General features: G+C 42.6%; 1 protein-coding gene across 4 annotated transcripts in view; it reads right to left on the reverse strand.

Moving 5' to 3' along the window:
* Window positions 1-15,373, reverse strand: part of PLD1 (phospholipase D1) — a 180,299-nt gene extending 164,926 nt beyond the window's left edge. Inside the window, exon 1 of one of the 4 annotated variants that reach the window (XM_019735181.2) lies at window positions 15,210-15,373. Coding sequence is in view for 3 of the 4 variants with exons in the window: in XM_074327913.1 (XP_074184014.1) it covers window positions 14,665-14,981 (317 nt within the window). In the remaining variant the exon portion in view is untranslated. Of the gene's footprint in view, window positions 1-14,664; window positions 15,159-15,209 lie in introns of those variants that run through there. The other 3 variants (XM_074327913.1, XM_074327908.1, XM_074327905.1) reach the window with 3 other exon arrangements.
* Between the last annotated feature and the right edge of the window lie 2,013 nt (window positions 15,374-17,386).

Consider the following 17,386-nt stretch of genomic DNA (forward strand, 5'->3'; position numbering starts at 1 on the left):
GGACAATCCTGTCTGTCTGGTTCTTGGGCTCCTAACCCCGACACTATCCCTTTAACACTGTTGCTCCTGGGGGTTCTCAGCTCTAGCCAGTCTACCTGTCGACCTTACCTCATTCTATGTCCCCATGAGGAAGGGTCTCATAGACATTCATGGCTTCACCAACTTGACTACTCTCCTTTCCCTTCTTAGTCTGAATACCCAGAACCCACTGAACTGTCCCTCAGGCACCTATTTTATCAAGTTCAAAACTGAACATGATTAAACTTCTGTCTCACATCTCAATTCCATCCTCTTTCCCTCTCCCATAGCCCAGCCACACATGTAGCAGCCTCCATGTTCCATACTTCAGTTATTGGCTCCCCTATGCACCCAGGGGCCGCAGCCACCCTTTTATCTACTCCATCTTATTATTCCACTAAGAGTAGTGGGGGGCTGGCTGACCTCCAAAAGCAATTCATACACATTGGGCGTATGGATGGATCGGGGGCGCCTGGCCTTTGCACATTGATCTGCACCAGCAGATCCACTAAGGAACAAGGGGGCCCTCAGCCAGACTGACTGATGTGACTTCGAGGGGCAGAGCCACGAGAGGGAGGAGGGGCTGTTTCCCTGCTAAGCTCCAGGTCAGCTGACGCTGCTGCCGTCAGCAGCTGCAGGAAGAAATGTCAACGGCTGTCTTCCTCATTGCTTCTGTGAGTCACAGGAAAACAAACCCAGGAACTTTAGGCTCCTAGCGACAAATTTCTATGGGCCACACACTAGAGTTCAACGTCCTTCTGGAGCTCCATGCCCTAGATTTGAAAACTTGGGAGAGCAAGGCCTGGGAAGTGGCTTTATTGGCACAGTTCCCACTCTCCAGGAAGGCACCCACAGCTATGGCAGGTGGGGCCTCCCCTTCAAATCCCTTTGGCCCATTGTCATCAACAAAGAAGCCAAAGTAGAAGGCAGCAAAGGGGGCGGAGCTCTGCGAGCACAGGTAAGGTATCTCAGATTCCAACAGTACCTGAAGGAGACTTTCATTAAAGATCCCACGTTTAAACACAAACCAATGAAATGTGCATTATCTCTATTAACCCGACTTCATTTGAAGCCTTGTGCTGGCAGGGCTTGGAGACATTGCCTAAGTCTGTCTCCTACTTTTCACCCCTAACATAGCTCAGGACTTCTTCCCTGCCTCCCTCACCACTCCCCTTTGAAACATTTCTACAGATAGCTACCAGAGGGATCTTCTAGAAACATAACTCCAGTAGTATTCCAGGGTGGCTCATCCCTGCTCCTGAGAATTGGTTGGCAAATTTTCAGGAATTGTTTGAATCAGTTGTTATATATAGCAATTACTTTAAATTCTATAAACTTACAATGAAATAAATTATATTAAACCTGAAGGTGTTAAATACTCAAAATTAGTCACTTGTTTATCACTTTAGTACATTTTCATAATAGCTATGCTCTTGCGGTTGCTTAGGTCTATTTTACCTGTCTGTAAATGTAAATCCTGTATGTTGTGCTTCTGTGCCTCTCTTCCCAATTCCCTGTAATTTGAAATCATCCATAATGAGAATATTTTCACAAGGAAATTGAGAAACCCTACAAATCATAGCTTGATTTTTTGTTTTGTTGATCGTCTAGGCTTAAGAAAGTGGTGGAGAAAATGTTAATAAAATGTGTGGTGCCTGTGATGGTTATACTGTGAATAAAACAAAAGCTGAGGAAATATTGTCTAGTATTATCCAATTCCTAAAGAAGATACTTAATGAGCAAATGAAGGTCTGGGATGAGCCTTCATTGTTTCACTTTCATTATATCCACACTGTAATAGGAAAACATCACTTCCCCTCTTTCATCAACTGTAACCATTGGTTGGCTATGAGTATAAGAATTCAGCAAAAACCAAAATAAACATATCAGAATCAATTAGCTATTTATGATAAAGAGTATTGGATATTTTATTATTACTTGTAAATTGTGTGCTACACATTCTTTATATCAGTAAAATGTATAATAGACATATATGTGGCAAATACTTAATGTCATCGATGGTTCTTAGAAACTGTGACTTTAAATGAAACAATATATAACAAAACCAATTATCCCAAAGGCTAATTGATGGAAACAAGAGTTAAGTTCCTATGGCATATATCTGGTCACAAGACCATCACCAAACTTCTAAACAAAGACCCAAAACACTTCTAATATTAAACACTGAAATAAATGTGAGCTATACATACATTTAAGAAAGATTAATAAAAACAAATAAGAGGATTCTTTTCCACCCTGCTTATTCTAGTGCAGGGTCAAGCCTGGCCAGAGCCTCTCCCAGCAGCTCAGGGACAGGGTAGGCCCCCACCCTGGAACAGGATGCCTTCCATCGCAGGACCACTCCCACACCCACCCACACTCACTCAGACTGGGGCGAGACAGACATGACAATTCAACTCACATGCATATCATTGTGTCATGGGGAGAAACAGGAGCACCTGGAGAAAACTCACACAGACTTGGGGAGAAGGTGCCAACTCCACACAAACAGTCGCCTCAGATGGGAACAGAATTATTTTTCTCATCAACATTATAATGAAACAACACTGAACAAAATGACCTTATTCTAGGACTTGCTGTTACACACACATACACATTCATTTTCCTGGACAGCTGGTTGGTACACATTTACAAGCACACCATTGTATAAATCTGGTGAGGTGGCTCCTTTGGTAAAAAATCTCTCAATAGATCCTTGTATCAGCCACCTTTTATGTACTCCTTCTAATCCTCTCCAACACACCTTGCATTGCTGCCGTTGCAATGGCAGCCAGTTCCATTAAGAATCCAGCCGGCTTCACACCAGTGCAACCTAACCAGGCCTCTCTAGCCCGGTGTCCTCGGATGCTGCTTCACGTAACATCCATGGGAACCTGCCTGGCAATCAGACATACACAGTGTGAAAAACGGGGCTGCCTTTAATCGATGGGAGAGAAGAAACATGGATAAAAGCTTCCCCCTTTTTTCTCCAGGTGAACTGTGCCGATGCATTTCGTAAGACTTTTCCTGAGCAGATCCTTCAGAATCCAGCCACCAGTAGCAGCTAGAAATGACCAATTCAATAACGCCTCCTTCCCCGTGTGACTCTCTCCCTGGTCCTTACTCCTGCTCCCAGATGTCATTGGAAGTAAACTACCTGGCACAAGTCTCTCCTATAGCAAAAAGTCTTGTGCCAGGTAGTTTACCTCAAGCAGAAATGGCGCTCTGAAACTGGCCTCCATCCCCTCTCCTGCTTCATATTCCTTCCCATCTCTGATGCTTTGCTCATGCTCTTTCCTCTGCTTGGAATTCTCCCCTAAAGAGTGGGCAGAGAGGTATAAAAACCTGTAATTTATTACCACCACAACCACGTAAATGGGGAAACTGAGGCCCAGTGTACGAAGTTCTGGCCCAAGGTTTTCAATGGCTAATTTAAGACAGAACCCAACACTCTCCTAGTTTTGATGGGCTTCTACTTCTGGTTCCTAAAGTGTTCAATATCTCTATCCTAGTCCTGAAAGTCTACTGAATTAAATGTTTCCTTTTGCTATTTCTCAAGATACACGGATTTCCATTTTCCTTTAATTTATTACTTTTCATTACCTGAACCATTTTGTCTCTCATTAAAGACCAGTAATTGCCTTTTACCGACTGATTCAATCCCATTCCTCAAACATTTGCTGGCCACTTTATATAAGGACTTAACGAGTGAAATGAGTAAGACAAAAATGGATAAGACATGTTATTTACTCAAAGGGTGTTTATAACCCAGTGGGAAAAACAAGATGGTATACTAATACCTCAGTACCTGGTATGATTATTATGATGTGAGAGTTAAAGGGGTTTAAAATATCTGCTAACCTACTTAAATATATACATAGAAGATACAACCAAAAACTGTTCACATGCATAGTATTATATATAAAATGGGAGGCAGAGCAAGTCGACATACTAAGAAAATGAAAAGCAAAATGAAGAAAAGCTCGAAAAGACGGCTATTTACAGAAGTAAAGATTTCAGAACTAACGGTTAACCCAGATCAACCAATCAACAACTGTATAAGTGCCTGTTATATATGTGCCATTTACTTTCATACAAATATATTCTGCAATATTTTAGACAAGCAACAACCCCCAAGACACTGATCGCAATCATACAAAAAGACTTTAAGAGCAACTGGTCCTAAAGAAACAAAGGTCCCAAGAGGTTCATTTTCTTATCCCATCTATTTCCCTTTAGGGATCCTGCCACCACCATTCTTCCCCAAAAACTCACACTTGACCCCTCAATCTCCCTTGACTTCTCCCGCTCCCTTATTCCCAAGAACCAATCAACTACTAAATCTCTGCTTCTGCACAGAGCCATCCCACAATTGCATCTTTCCGACCTTCAGGTTCTTCTTCAGGCCACCCCTGCTTGCAGATGGGGCTGCCTGAATAAGTCCTAACTAGCTCTCCTGAAATCACTGTTCTCTTCCCAAGCCATCCATCACAATGCCAGAACTGCCCTTTGTAAGCATGGCTGTGATCATGCTGTTCCCTTGCTGCCAAAATCCAAAACCCAAGAACATGTTCAGTTTGCCTTTCCAGTTCTCTCATTCTCAGTCCCATCTGTTTCTAGTTGTTCTTCCCCCACACCAACCCTCCACCCCACTTATGCTAGACTATAGCCCTACTCCCATATACATGCTGTACGCTCCCTCCCATCAGGAGGTTGGGATGGTGCCATTCCGCCAAATGCCCTACCTGTCAAGGTATTAACCACTTGTCAAGATCCTGACTAACCTCTCCCTCTTCCATTAGGGCTTCTCAAATCTCCAGTTGTTCTTTTGAGCCATTTCTCCACTCCCTGTTTCCCACTGCACATTACTCGCACTTATTTCACAGCATTTACTCTTTGAATTGTGGTTACTGATGTGTCAGCTAAACCATTAGATCAGTGGTTCTCAAATCGTGGTCCCCAAACCAGCAGCATCACATCATCTGGAAACTTGTTAGAAATGCAAATTCTCTACCCAGCCCAGACCTACTGAATCAGAAGCTCTAGGGTGAGTGAGGCCCAGCATTCTGTGTTATGATGAGGCCCCTAGGGACTGGGATGCACAGTGGAGTGTGAGAACCACTGTACTAGACCTAGAATTCCTCGAGGGCAGTTAATTTAAAGAGGACTAAGGTTATTTCATGCCAGCTCCAGGTAAGTTAGTTGCAGAGACAAAAACAGAACTCAAGTTATCCTGAATATCACACTTGAGTTCTTTCCGGCAGGCCCACAGTTTCTAATAGTCAATTTAGATCATTTACATTTATGCATATATACCAATGTGGAGGAGAAAATGCACTTAAATTACCTAATAAGACAGACTGTACAATTCACAGATCAGGTCATTTTCAATCTGTAACTTCAAAAGGATGAATTAGTTGAGCTGGCCAAGAAGGGTTACTTAGAGATGCCCTGTGTGTACGAAAGGAGAGATCCTGCAGGAACTGAAGAATCATATGCCACTGAATTTGTGTTCTTCAAACTTTTTATAGGACTCACTATGAAAAAGTAAATTATACTCACAGAATGGTTTTAGAGGCAAACTCAAAAGGTTGTCTTTTTAAAAATATATTACAGCATACTGTAGATGTCTCTTTTGAATGCATACTTTTTAGTAAGCAGCTTTTGATGAAAGCATATGCAAATATATTAATAATGTGAAAAAAGCTGTCATGTCCTGATCTGAACACGTTTTTTAAATTCCTTGCTTATTTATTTTGGACCTTCTAGTATTTAAAATTGACTGATGTTAGCTTAATTTTTTGAGGGTTTATTCTTTTTCTCTCAATCTTTAGAATTTTTAGGGGCTTCTTACTCCTTACATGCCATTCTTCCTTGAAAGTTTCATGATGGCTGTCATGTGAGAATAATTTCCAAACCCATTTTCCTTTTTTTTCATGACTCATTTGTAAAACAATAGATAAATAGATAAATGTAAGTATCACTGCCTCTTAAAATGTGAAACCCAAAGAAACTTTAAAGGAAAAGAAAAAATGCTCAGGTCACTGAAACCAGGTAACACTCACCTAGATTTAAGCAAGATAGTCCTACGTATTTCTATATAATCAGCAACGGCAGGAAAGTGGTTTAGACAAGATCAAAGAGGACTCATTAAAATGCCGTGGGATGCAACGTAGAGCCAAATGATGATGGTGTGCTTAGTGAATTACAATCACTTAAACATCCTCACTAATGTAATTCTAAACCCATCTTTGCAGCATTAAGCAGTGGATCTAAACTTTGAAGAAAACCCAGCCTTTGTTTTGGGAAACAATGTCCTTCAGGCCCACCCTCTGAGAAGAAGAGGCTCCAAGGTGGCTGGCGAGCCCAGAGGGTAATTTAGGGACCAAAGACTCTCAGCTGGTGGGGGGCAGTCACTGTCCACTCTGCCCCAGAGCTGTGATACCTCTTTCTGCAGCTGAGCTCTGGGACTATGGTGAGGAGGACCCCAAGACCAAAGAAGACCAGGCCTTGTCAGAAGCAATGCCTTTCCCTCCCTGCTCCCAACACCACTTGGTTTGTCTGCCATGACAAAGAAATTATATTCATTTCTAGTCATTCCTGCTCATTAAACATAGGGTCATTTTAAATTATGCACAAATTTCATAGCCTCCCCAAGTTTTGGGGCCTAGGAAATCAGGGTTTATGGGCACTTTTACTGCATAGAAGTCATCAGATTAAGGGTTTATGACTTAGTCAATTGAGGGGAAACAGTTTACCACCCAAAAATATGCCTTTTGGATACTGATTATATTAAAGTGGTTATTTTTTTAAAAAAAAAAAAGACTCAGAAAGAACCTTTGACCTTTCCTAAAAGACTTGAGATAGAGGAGCTGCTCCAGGAAGGGAACTATTATTATAGATAACTATAGACTAATATGAACTAGGTGTGGTAGAGAGGGAGGAACCTAGCAAAGCCCATTTGATCAAAGCCCTCTGGTGTCATTGATAAAGATGGCCCAGCAAACATTTATTTACCAAACATTTGCTTTTCTATCTCCATGTGAATTGCCTTCCTGCCCTTTTAAGTCCCAAACCGGAACTCCTCCCTTCTCCTTAGCTCAAGATGGCATATAAGCCTTAACGACTGACTGGCTCTGTCCTTTAGTCTCATATACTTATGTTCGGAACCCCTAGATGTACGTACGTAATACATTTGGACATTTTCTCCTGTTAATCTGTCTCATGTTAGTTTGATTATTAGTCCAGCCAGAAGAATTTAGAAAGGTAGGAGGAAAATTATTTTTTCCTCCACAGAATAAACAAATAAATTGAGGAAAAAATATCCTGGGTGGAATCAGAAGATAAAGTCAATATGGGAACTGGTTTTATAGGAAAGAATGAGCATTGAATGTTTGCTCTGGTTGTGTTAAAGTAATTCTAATTACAGTCAATTAAGTAAAGTGTTTATTTTTTATGCTTAACTTGTACTTAATTACCATACAGTACAATAATGACTTCTCAACACTTTCTAAATTAACACCATCATCCTTGAATTAACTGCAACCATAAACTCTTCAGGCCTGTCTAGCCAGATCTCCAGGCCCAGCTTTGGGTATGTCATCTGATCCTCCTGGGAGGTGACAGTCACATGAAAAGCTAGAGTTTACTTCCCATAGGTTGAGAGCAACCCTTATTCCAAAAGACAGTAATATCTCAGCAATGAATCATTGTCATGACCATGGTGACATCTGTGAGGTCAGAAAAGAATGATTAGGAAAACAGATGAATCACTTGGGAACCCAGAGTTCACACTAACATCATATATTTGTATGTGGTGTGACAATTAAGTTCGTGAACTCATCCTAGAAAAAGTGCTACATACCTCACTGCTGAATATCACTATGGTCACCTTCGAAGTTCTCCCCTTGGGAAGCTATGCACCCACGCCAGTGCCTAGTCTACCCCTCAAAGTAATTTTGGAACTCTTTTTCTGGAATGGCCATCAGAGCTGTCATCATATTACCCTTGATGTCCTGAATGTCATCAAAATGTCTTCCTTTCAATATTTCCTTTATTGTCGGGTACAGAAAGAAGTCATTGGGGGCCAGATCAGGTGAATAGGGAGGGTGTTCCAATACAGTTATTTGTTTACTGGATAAAACTTCCTTCACAGACAGTGCTGTGTGAGCTGGTGCATTGTCGTGATGCAAGAGTCATGAATTGTTGGCAAAAAGTTCAGGTCGTCTACCTTTTTCACACAGCCTTTTCAGCACTTACAAATAGTAAACTTGGTTAACTATTTGTCCAATTAGTACAAATGGATAATCCCTCTGCTATTTAAAAAGGTTAGCAACATCGTTGCAACAAGTTTGCGAACTTCATGGTCAGACCTCGTATCCCCATCAGCATCTTCACTGACCAATCCAAGGGGCACCATTCTGACCAATCAGGACAGTGCCTTTTGGATCAATCAAACTGTGAGGATTTGGAGTCCTCATTTGTATGAGGACAAACCAATCAGGGACCAAGCGCTGGGGTTTCTTGCTACATAAGCCAGCTCCCCTCTGGCTCCGGTAATACAATTTCCCTTTCCACCCAAGACTGCATTTTCCCGCTGGAGCTGAAATACTGAAGAGGTCTCGCCGGTCCAGGTAGAACGGGCAGAGCCAAGCAGAACAGGACAGAGCGGAGCTGACCAGAATAAGCAGAATAGAACAGAGCTGTCCAGCCGGAGAGGGGCCTTGCCCCAAGGCGAGGAAGGGAAAAGGGAGGAAGCAGCTGACTCACTGCCCCCATCTCGGAATTATCAAGAAGGATGGCGCTGCTTTTGGGTGTTTTACATTCTGGGATTTCACAGAAGAGCTCATTCAGAAAAGTGGTTCTTGAGGGTAAGGGTAAGGAATGGTAACCACAGATTTTTTTTAAAGTGTGAAGACTGCTGGTCTAGGTTATTGACAAACAGTCTCCACTTCCATTTGTGACTCACAAGAGTATGTTACCTACAACCCTATAAAGCTGATGGGGCCAGCGATGCCCTCCTCCCATTTAATGTGAAACTAAAGAATGTGGTGGAGTGGTATGTTTCCAGCACTGTATAAGCTGGTTCACTCTTACCTTGAGAGTACACTCTAGTCTTCTTAATTCTAAATACAGTGTAAAAATACAACTCTACACATAGACCCTTCAGTAAAGAGCAATGAATCATGAGTCTATTAAATGCTACGCTTCTCCTATTAAGTGAATCATGTTTCTCCTGTTAAATGCTATGCTATGGCTATAGATTATGAAAAATCAAATTTTCTAGCTAATGTCAAAACACACACCCTAAAAGTATTGCACTCATCAAAGACAGAGTTCATTTTCTATGGTTATTACCAGCTTTATTGCCAGAAGTCTTCCTACTGCTTCTCATCATTGGGGTCTCATGAAATCCCATTCTCACCCAAGAATTCCTCCCCGGCAAACTTCATGTTTCCCTCCTCCGTATCCCCACGTGGTCGTATCTCCATGTCTACTCTAGCATTAATTCCAGTTTGCTTAGTTATTTATGGATGTCACTCCTGCTGACTTGGGGTGGAGAGGGGAGGGTGATGCATAAAAGAGGGGAACCTAACATTTATTGTGCCATCTCTATGTTCCAGGCTCTATGCTAAACACTTTACAGGCATTATTTCCTGCAGTCCTCACAAAAATCCTGTGAAATAGGTATCTTTTTAACACTCATTTTACAGATGGGGAAACCAAGGCATAGAGGATTTTTAAGTTGCTAGTCACAGGCCACATGGATAGAACCCCCAGGTTCTGAATCCAACCTCTCCAGTTCCTAGGCCAAGGCCCATAGTCATTATTCCTTCCAATGAGGACCTGTGAGGCCCAGCACTGCCTTACAAGCCTCACAGACATGCTCTGCTTAGCCACTGCACCACTACACTGCATTTCCAGCCAACACAGTAGCACCTTGAGTCTGGGATTGAGGTGAGGTGAAGGTTAGCGTTACAGCCTTGCTCCGTTTCCGAACTTAAATATTTACCATATATAATATCCTAACAAGTGGGGTTTTTTTCCCTTAAGATAGTGGGATTCGGCCTGGATTTTCCCCCTCCTGTTTTGTTTTTAATTTTTTGACATCACAATCATGTTAGTACCAAAAATATATTTCATCCCAAATCCTGTACTCTTACCTTAGCTTATATGATTTTATTCCAAAGTGGAAATAATGGTGAGATTTAATAAACAATATCTAAACTTCATATTTAATTTATCTTTTCTTCTACTCTCTGTCCCTTTTATCAGAAGTCCCACTTTGGGGCAGCTGGATGGCTCAGTTGGTTAGAGCATGAGCTCTCTGAACAACAGGGGTGCCAGTTGATTCCCACATAGGCCAGTGGGCTGCGCCCTCCACAACTGAAGACAACAAGCTGCCGCTGAGGGGAGGAGGGGCTGCTGGAAGGCTCAGTTGGTTAGAGCATGAGCTCTCAACAACAAGGTTGCAGATTCAATGCCCGCATAGGATGGTGGGCTGCGCCCCCTGCAACTAAAGATTAAAAACAACGACTGGCCTTGGAGCTGAGCTGCGCCCTCCACAACTAGATTGAAGGACAAATACTTGGAGTTGATGGGCCCTGGAGAAACACACTGTCCCCCAATATTCCCCAATAAAAATTTTTAAGAAGTCCCACTTTGGGTTCTGCATATTCATACCACCACTCCCTAATACATCTGGAATTGTTTTCCGGCTCTAAGCCCTGGAACCCCCTTCCCAACCCATTGCTACCTCCCCAGTCTCCTTATTTCAAAGGACTCCTTTATCAGAACTTACGTAAAGAACACTGCAGGAAAAGAACAATGAAATGAGTACAGCTGCTAATCAAAATGCCACAAACTTTCCATTCCACATCTTCAAACCTATTTGTAAGAATAGTTAAACAGCACAGCAGAACAAATAAATAAGTAAAACATTAGTCATAAAAACATTCTTTTCTGGAAATGCCTATACATTTTGAATAAACTGAATTGCCCCATCTTCCTTCATCCATCAATGCACCCTTTCATTCAGCTCACGTCTATTGCACTACAATGGACACTGTAGACACAAAAACGACAAACACAGTCTGTGACCTCAAGGCCCTTACCCTTTCACGGGGAAGACAGATGATAAACAAAATAATTGTAAAGCCAGTGATTCTAATATCATGTTATATATGAAATCCATTCATATAAAAGTGGTGTAAACAAAAACAGCCTAGATCATTATGAAGATTGCAAGCAGAAGCTCAGTTCCCTGGGAGCTCCTTGTGTCCAGGCATTGTTGATAAGCAATGATTTTAAGTAACATAAGATCACTTCTAGAGAAACCAAAGGAAAGATAATTTTCAACCTTGTTTGGCACGCCTAAGGGCATTATTAAGAAGTAACGCACCAAAATGTGCATAAAGAACCGACAAAGATTTTAGCACCCTCACTTCTCTTTCTGTGCTCCCCCTTCTACTTCCTCCTCTCTCTGCAATTGTTGCTGTCTCCTTTTCCACCGCATTCCTTTTCCCGTGTTTATTCCTTATTCTCCTTCACCCAAATGTACTGTCTGTAAAAGCCTACTTTGAAAAAAATCACTGTTGAATACTGAACTTTGATTTTCCTGTTCTTAATATAAAGTGCGTCAGTTTATGCCCTTAGAAGTCTCTCTCTCTCAACAAAAGAACCGACTAAACAAAGTTACTTTGATTTCCATGTTGTCTTGGCTGATTTTCTTCTGTGCGTCAGAGGCTTTCAAAAGGTTCCCAACTCTAGGTCCAAAAAGCTCAAAAAAATGATTGAGGACAGAATAAAATATTCCCCTCATCCAGAGGGGAGCCCAGGGTCACAGGCCTCACCAGCTATTGGGGAAGGAATCGGGGATTGTGGAGCCCTAAGCAGCAAGACTCCCCATGCTCTCCAGCTGGCAACAAGCTTCTGCTCTGTCTGCCCCTGACATAACCTGCACCGTTATTTAGCAGGTTAACTCCAGGATGGTTATAATGATTATTAAAATAGTGAAGCACTTCCCTCCTGACTGGCAAATACTGTCCCCCCTCTCAAATACACACTCTGGCCTCCACAGACACTCCCAGGATCTCTGTCCCAACCCCGTCACAATCAAGAGGAGGCTTGGCCCAATAGAGGGTCTCCACGACCCTGTCCCAGGGCTTCCAGCCCAGGATATAACCATGTTCCACCTTAATTTCCTCTTCTGAAAAATATGGGAGCTGAATTAATAGTCTAAGTTGCACTCTGATTGCAGTTATGTCCAATGACTTATCCCTAAGGATAAGGACAAGCTAGGAATATAACAACCTGAAAAAACGTTCATTCGTCAGGAGAGTGGAATCTCAGGTTATATTTTTCTAGTGAGATAACAGTGCCAAAACTCTGGGTTCAGGCTGCCTGGAATGGAACCCCAGCTCTGCCATGTGCTAGTTATTATGTTCTCACTGTGCCTCAAATTGCCTCATCTATAAAATGGGGGTGATACTATTACCTACTTCACAGGGCTCTTTTGAGGATTAATGTTTAGAATAGTGTCTGGCACACAGGAAGCACCATATGAGTGTTGATTAAATAAACAAATCATTTTTTTCTGTCACTGAAATATTTGTTCAATAAATTCAAAAATTAAGGAACGTTCACAACAGAAGGGACAAAAAAAGAACTGTGACAGTAAGAAACACTTACATAACATACACAATTGTTTAATAACCCAGCACTAAAACATCTGGGATCCAGACTTTACACTGCACTGTGAATTCAGGGACACTAACACATCGGAATGCGTTCCCACTGCAGCAGAAGATACAATTTGTATGATTCCATTTCAAATCAGAAATGTCACAGGCGTATGGGAAGTTTAGGTTACAAATTTCTCATTTTAACCCTGCAACAACATTTAACTACATATACCCAGCAGGAGAATACATTTTATTTTGTGGTGCTAAGACTTAAAGGATTGTAAACATAAAACCAGGCCTAGCCCAGCGACATTTCTTTTGTGAAAACAATGAGTCAGACTAACTGTGAATTTAAAGAGCCATAACTTATGTGCTGAGTCCCCTGGCATAAATCTTTAGTAAACACCTGAGTAAAGAAGAAATTGCTACTACACCCACCAGCTAGCTGGACCAAAACTGCTTTTAGTTACTAAATATGTGCCACAACCTGAGTTTAAGCATAATTTAGACAGTTGCTATTGCACTACAAAAGGAGACAAAAGTATTCTATTTTTCTGCTAGTCAGGGGAGAAAACTATCAATAGTAACTCCCTTACCTGTTTCACCCTCTTGATAGCTAAACCTCACAATACCTTTATGTGAAAATTTAAATAGCTCACATGCTTATCCTAAAGTAGTAATGTATTAGAACTTTCCTGATGGAGATAAGATGACGAAACACAATCTGGTTATAGCTTTTCACCTTTTCTCTTCAAAAATACATTTCTCTAAAGCAATGAGCAGAGAACTCAGACTTGCTTAGGAAGAAAACTAAAGCCTGCAACACAATCATTATCATTAAAATGTTATGAAAATCCAATGAGATGAAAAGAAGGATGCTGGTGGAAGGATGGTGGAAGAATGGTGGTGATGGCAGCATGACAATGTGAATGCCGCTGATTGTATGCTTAAAAATGGTCAAGATGGCAAATTTTATGTTATGTGCATTTTACCACAATAAAAATAAAAACTTTTTTAAAAAGCCTGTGAGAATTAAAGGTAAATGGATTTTATAACAAATAATTTTTTTTATTAAGTAACAAAATTAGTACTCTGACAATTTCCAAGGAGCAGGGTCCCCCAACCAACCTAAATGAGCATTATACAGCACTTATCACGGTAGTTCATTAATATTCCGACATCAGGGACCAACATGGTAAAGGTACATCTTCCTCAAAACCTTCACTACCACATTTTTTATATGGATTGTGAATTGTACTGGATCTTAAGAAGACAGATTGGGAGCTCAAACAATCAGTTAGAAGGTCCTCAAACAGCATTGAAAGGCTGCATACAAATTCAAGCTAAAAGCCTGTGTACAAATTCACTTGTATGTATATATGTGAGAAAACATCTCCTTCTGAAAGAGATCCTTATTCAGATGGGCATTGTGTAAATGTGGTGTCTGTTAACAGCTCACGCTGTAGGCTCTTTCCCTTCTTAAGGCTTTCACTGCACCACCATTAATTAGCCCATTTGTCACAGCGCAGAGGTCTCTGGGGACCTAGTTTCCCACAAGCCCTTGGAAGGCCCACAAACGTTATCTAAACTGACATTGGCAGGCCTGGGAGATAAAGTTAACGGAACTCTCAATTCTGGGGAAAGACATAAGGATGATCAAACGCAGAAACCTTTGTGGATCTTAAGAATGCACTTGCATTTAGTACTTCACAGAGGAGGTATAGGCAATAATCCGAGATTAGGAGAAGGCGCAAACATAGGCGTGGCGGAACACAGGCGCAAACATAGCTCTGGATTGATTCTACAAGGGCAGTTCTGAAGGACGTCACAAAATCCTATCCAAGACTTGGGGCACTGCGCTCCTGGATCTGAGATCTAGGTACCAAATAACTTTGAGTTGGAGAGAGAAAAACAAGCCTCTTGACACACACCCCACTCCAGGCCCCCGTGTCCCTTGCCCCACCTCGACGTCAGCTCTTCTTGGCGCCACAGCGAGCAGCTGTGTGGCCACATGCCCAGGACAGTGTATCTGGCAGGCTGGGCTCTACGCCTCGGAACGCAGCACTTCCCATCGCACCCGCCATCCAGGTCATCCCACAGCGCGCGAACTCCCGGCGCTCGTGATAACCTGGGAGCGCCAGACACACTACACGGGGGCCTCGCCGCGGGGTGGGCGGGTGCCTCCAACTTCGGCCTGGAGCCAAAGTGGCTCTGCGCTCCGGACGGCAGCCTGTCCCGGCAAACGTGCGCGCCCAAGTTGTTGGCGTCCACTGCAAGCATTGGACCGGAAGGCGCGCACTGGAGCCCCCGACGCAAGCCAGAGAGGCTGGTCCCGCGAGGCCGCACGGCGCTGGCGCCCGCTGCTGCTGCGGCTGCCAAGGTCCCGTCCAAGCTGGGCGGGGAGAGGCCAGCTGCCCAAGGTTGGCCGGAGGAAGGACGGAGGGTGAAGGCAGCGGAAACCGGACTCCCGCGGGAGTCCTGTGCACCCGGCCACAGCGCAGCTCCTACCTGAAGGGCCAATGCGGCCGCGGGCACTTGCGCGGTGGCGGCGGATTCTCGGGGTTCCGGCGCAGCTGGCACAGCTGGAGTCGCCGGAGGAGGGAGGGCCTCAGCCGCGACAGCGCTGCTCCGCCGCCCGGAACTCGCCGTCCGGATTCGCCCGGACAGGGGTGGGGCGAGGTGGTTTTCAGTTCGGGTGCCTAGCGGCGCAGGCTGTTGTCCCCGCAGGACTGAAGGGCTCCGGCCGCCGGGCCTCTCTCCTGGTCCTGGTTTCGTTTATCCCAAAGTTTCATAAATCGGCCGTATCGACCTAGGGAATGTCACTAACATTAGTTATTGTCAGGTACTCCTGAGCCACCAAGTGCCCCGGCTTTGGCTATATTATCTCATTCTCATCTATTGCAGCTGGTAGCCACCAGGGATAGGCCCGTTTTACAAGTCGGGAAACAGCTGATCACAAAGGTGAAATAACTTGCCTGAGGCGTACAATTAAGAAGTAGGAGCTTTGCTGACATTACTTATAAGCCTTCTTTCAACTCCCTAAAGTAGGTGTTATCGCTAATTTACAGATGAGGAAATTGAGGTTCAGAAAAGCGAAGTAATTTAGAATACAGGAGACTGCGTTTGTGTCTTGGTGTCTTTAAAACTCAAGCAAGGTGTAATTCAGAAATCTTAGCATAAAATAATAAATCAGGAGTCAAACATGGAAAATTCCCCGTTGCACCCATGGAAATGTCCAAATACAGCAATTTTGATATTTTTAGTCCACTTAGAATGAAGTCTTAAGAAAAAGAGAACCAACTGTCATGTGGCCTGACTAGCAGCCCTTTTGGAATATGCTTTTGAATATTGGCCAGCTCCAGCCTCATTACACAATATTACATTCTGCCAAAGCCAAAGGAAGCAATCGTGTCCACATACACCAAACTGTTAATAACGATGGCCACTTTAAAGCACTTAGTGGATATTGCACAGCCAAGACGGGCCAAGTTACATAATGTCTTACTGCACACATGGAACTGCATGAAATGAAAAATATTATATTCCAGTCCAAACTGTGTGTGGGGGGGTGACCTTATAGTCTGGAACTCTGTTTTCCTATAACCTATAGTTGTTCAGCCCTCCCTGGACTACATTTTTCTCTGTTGAGCACATCTTTTCCTAATGATAGAAGAATCACACAGCCGTCACTCTTTCCTTGTTGACAGACATGATTGATGTCTTTTGAATCCTATGATACTGACAGATTTTTGCAATTAAACACATGGCCCTCTGAGCATAGAGAGTATTGCCTAAGAAGAGTTTGGCAAGTATAAGACAAGCATGTTACTGAAAGGCTGAATACCCTTTCCTCCCCTTCTTTCTCAAGTTTTATTAATCACAGATGATTTGGTAAGTACTATACACACAAGTAACAGCACTCTTACAAGCTTGTTTTCAGAAGTTATAGTGCTTTTGATTGAGAAACAGCGGGCTATAAAATTACATCCTAAATTTCTAAGTGTCATCATTAAGACATTTGGCACTACCTAGAACAATAGGCCTTTTTATTAATTATAATTAAAAACGTAATTATTTAAGTGTCCTCATAATAACTGAATTTCTACTTTCTTGAGCTAGAGGAGTAAAATAGAAAAAGGCCGTATATTGTCTAGAGATAAACTTAAGCTATGGACTGCCATAAATAAGTTTTAGATATACGAGGATTCTGTATGTAATTATTTCTATTTCGTTGAGAGAGTTGCTGATTGTTGGTGGTTGTAATTTTTCCAAATCTTGCATATTTTCAGAGATGTTTTCCATGTAAGAACGTCCAAACCTGTAGAGAATTTTGATAAAAATTTATTTGAGCCACACAGAGCACAAGCCTGCAAGCAAGATCTCAACAGAATGAGAAAATGCTTCCAGAATGGCAGTTTGCTGCTGCTTTTATGCATTTAGAATTAAGGAGGGAATTTAAGGAAGATCACATGAAGGTGGGAGAAAGCAAGGCGGGCATTGTATTACAGGACAGTTAACAAGATTATGTGCTCTCTTGAGGGTAGTTTCTCTTGAGGTGGTTTCTCTTGAGGGGTCTGAAAAGAGGCATTTCAAAGGTATGTTAACTGAGATTCATAGAAACAATGGACAGCGCTTGCTTAAGGCAAAGATAATCCTTTCACTACAGAAGTTATATGCCTGGGGCC

This window comes from Rhinolophus sinicus, linkage group LG01, assembly GCF_036562045.2.
Source record: "Rhinolophus sinicus isolate RSC01 linkage group LG01, ASM3656204v1, whole genome shotgun sequence".
Lineage (NCBI taxonomy): Eukaryota > Metazoa > Chordata > Mammalia > Chiroptera > Rhinolophidae > Rhinolophus > Rhinolophus sinicus.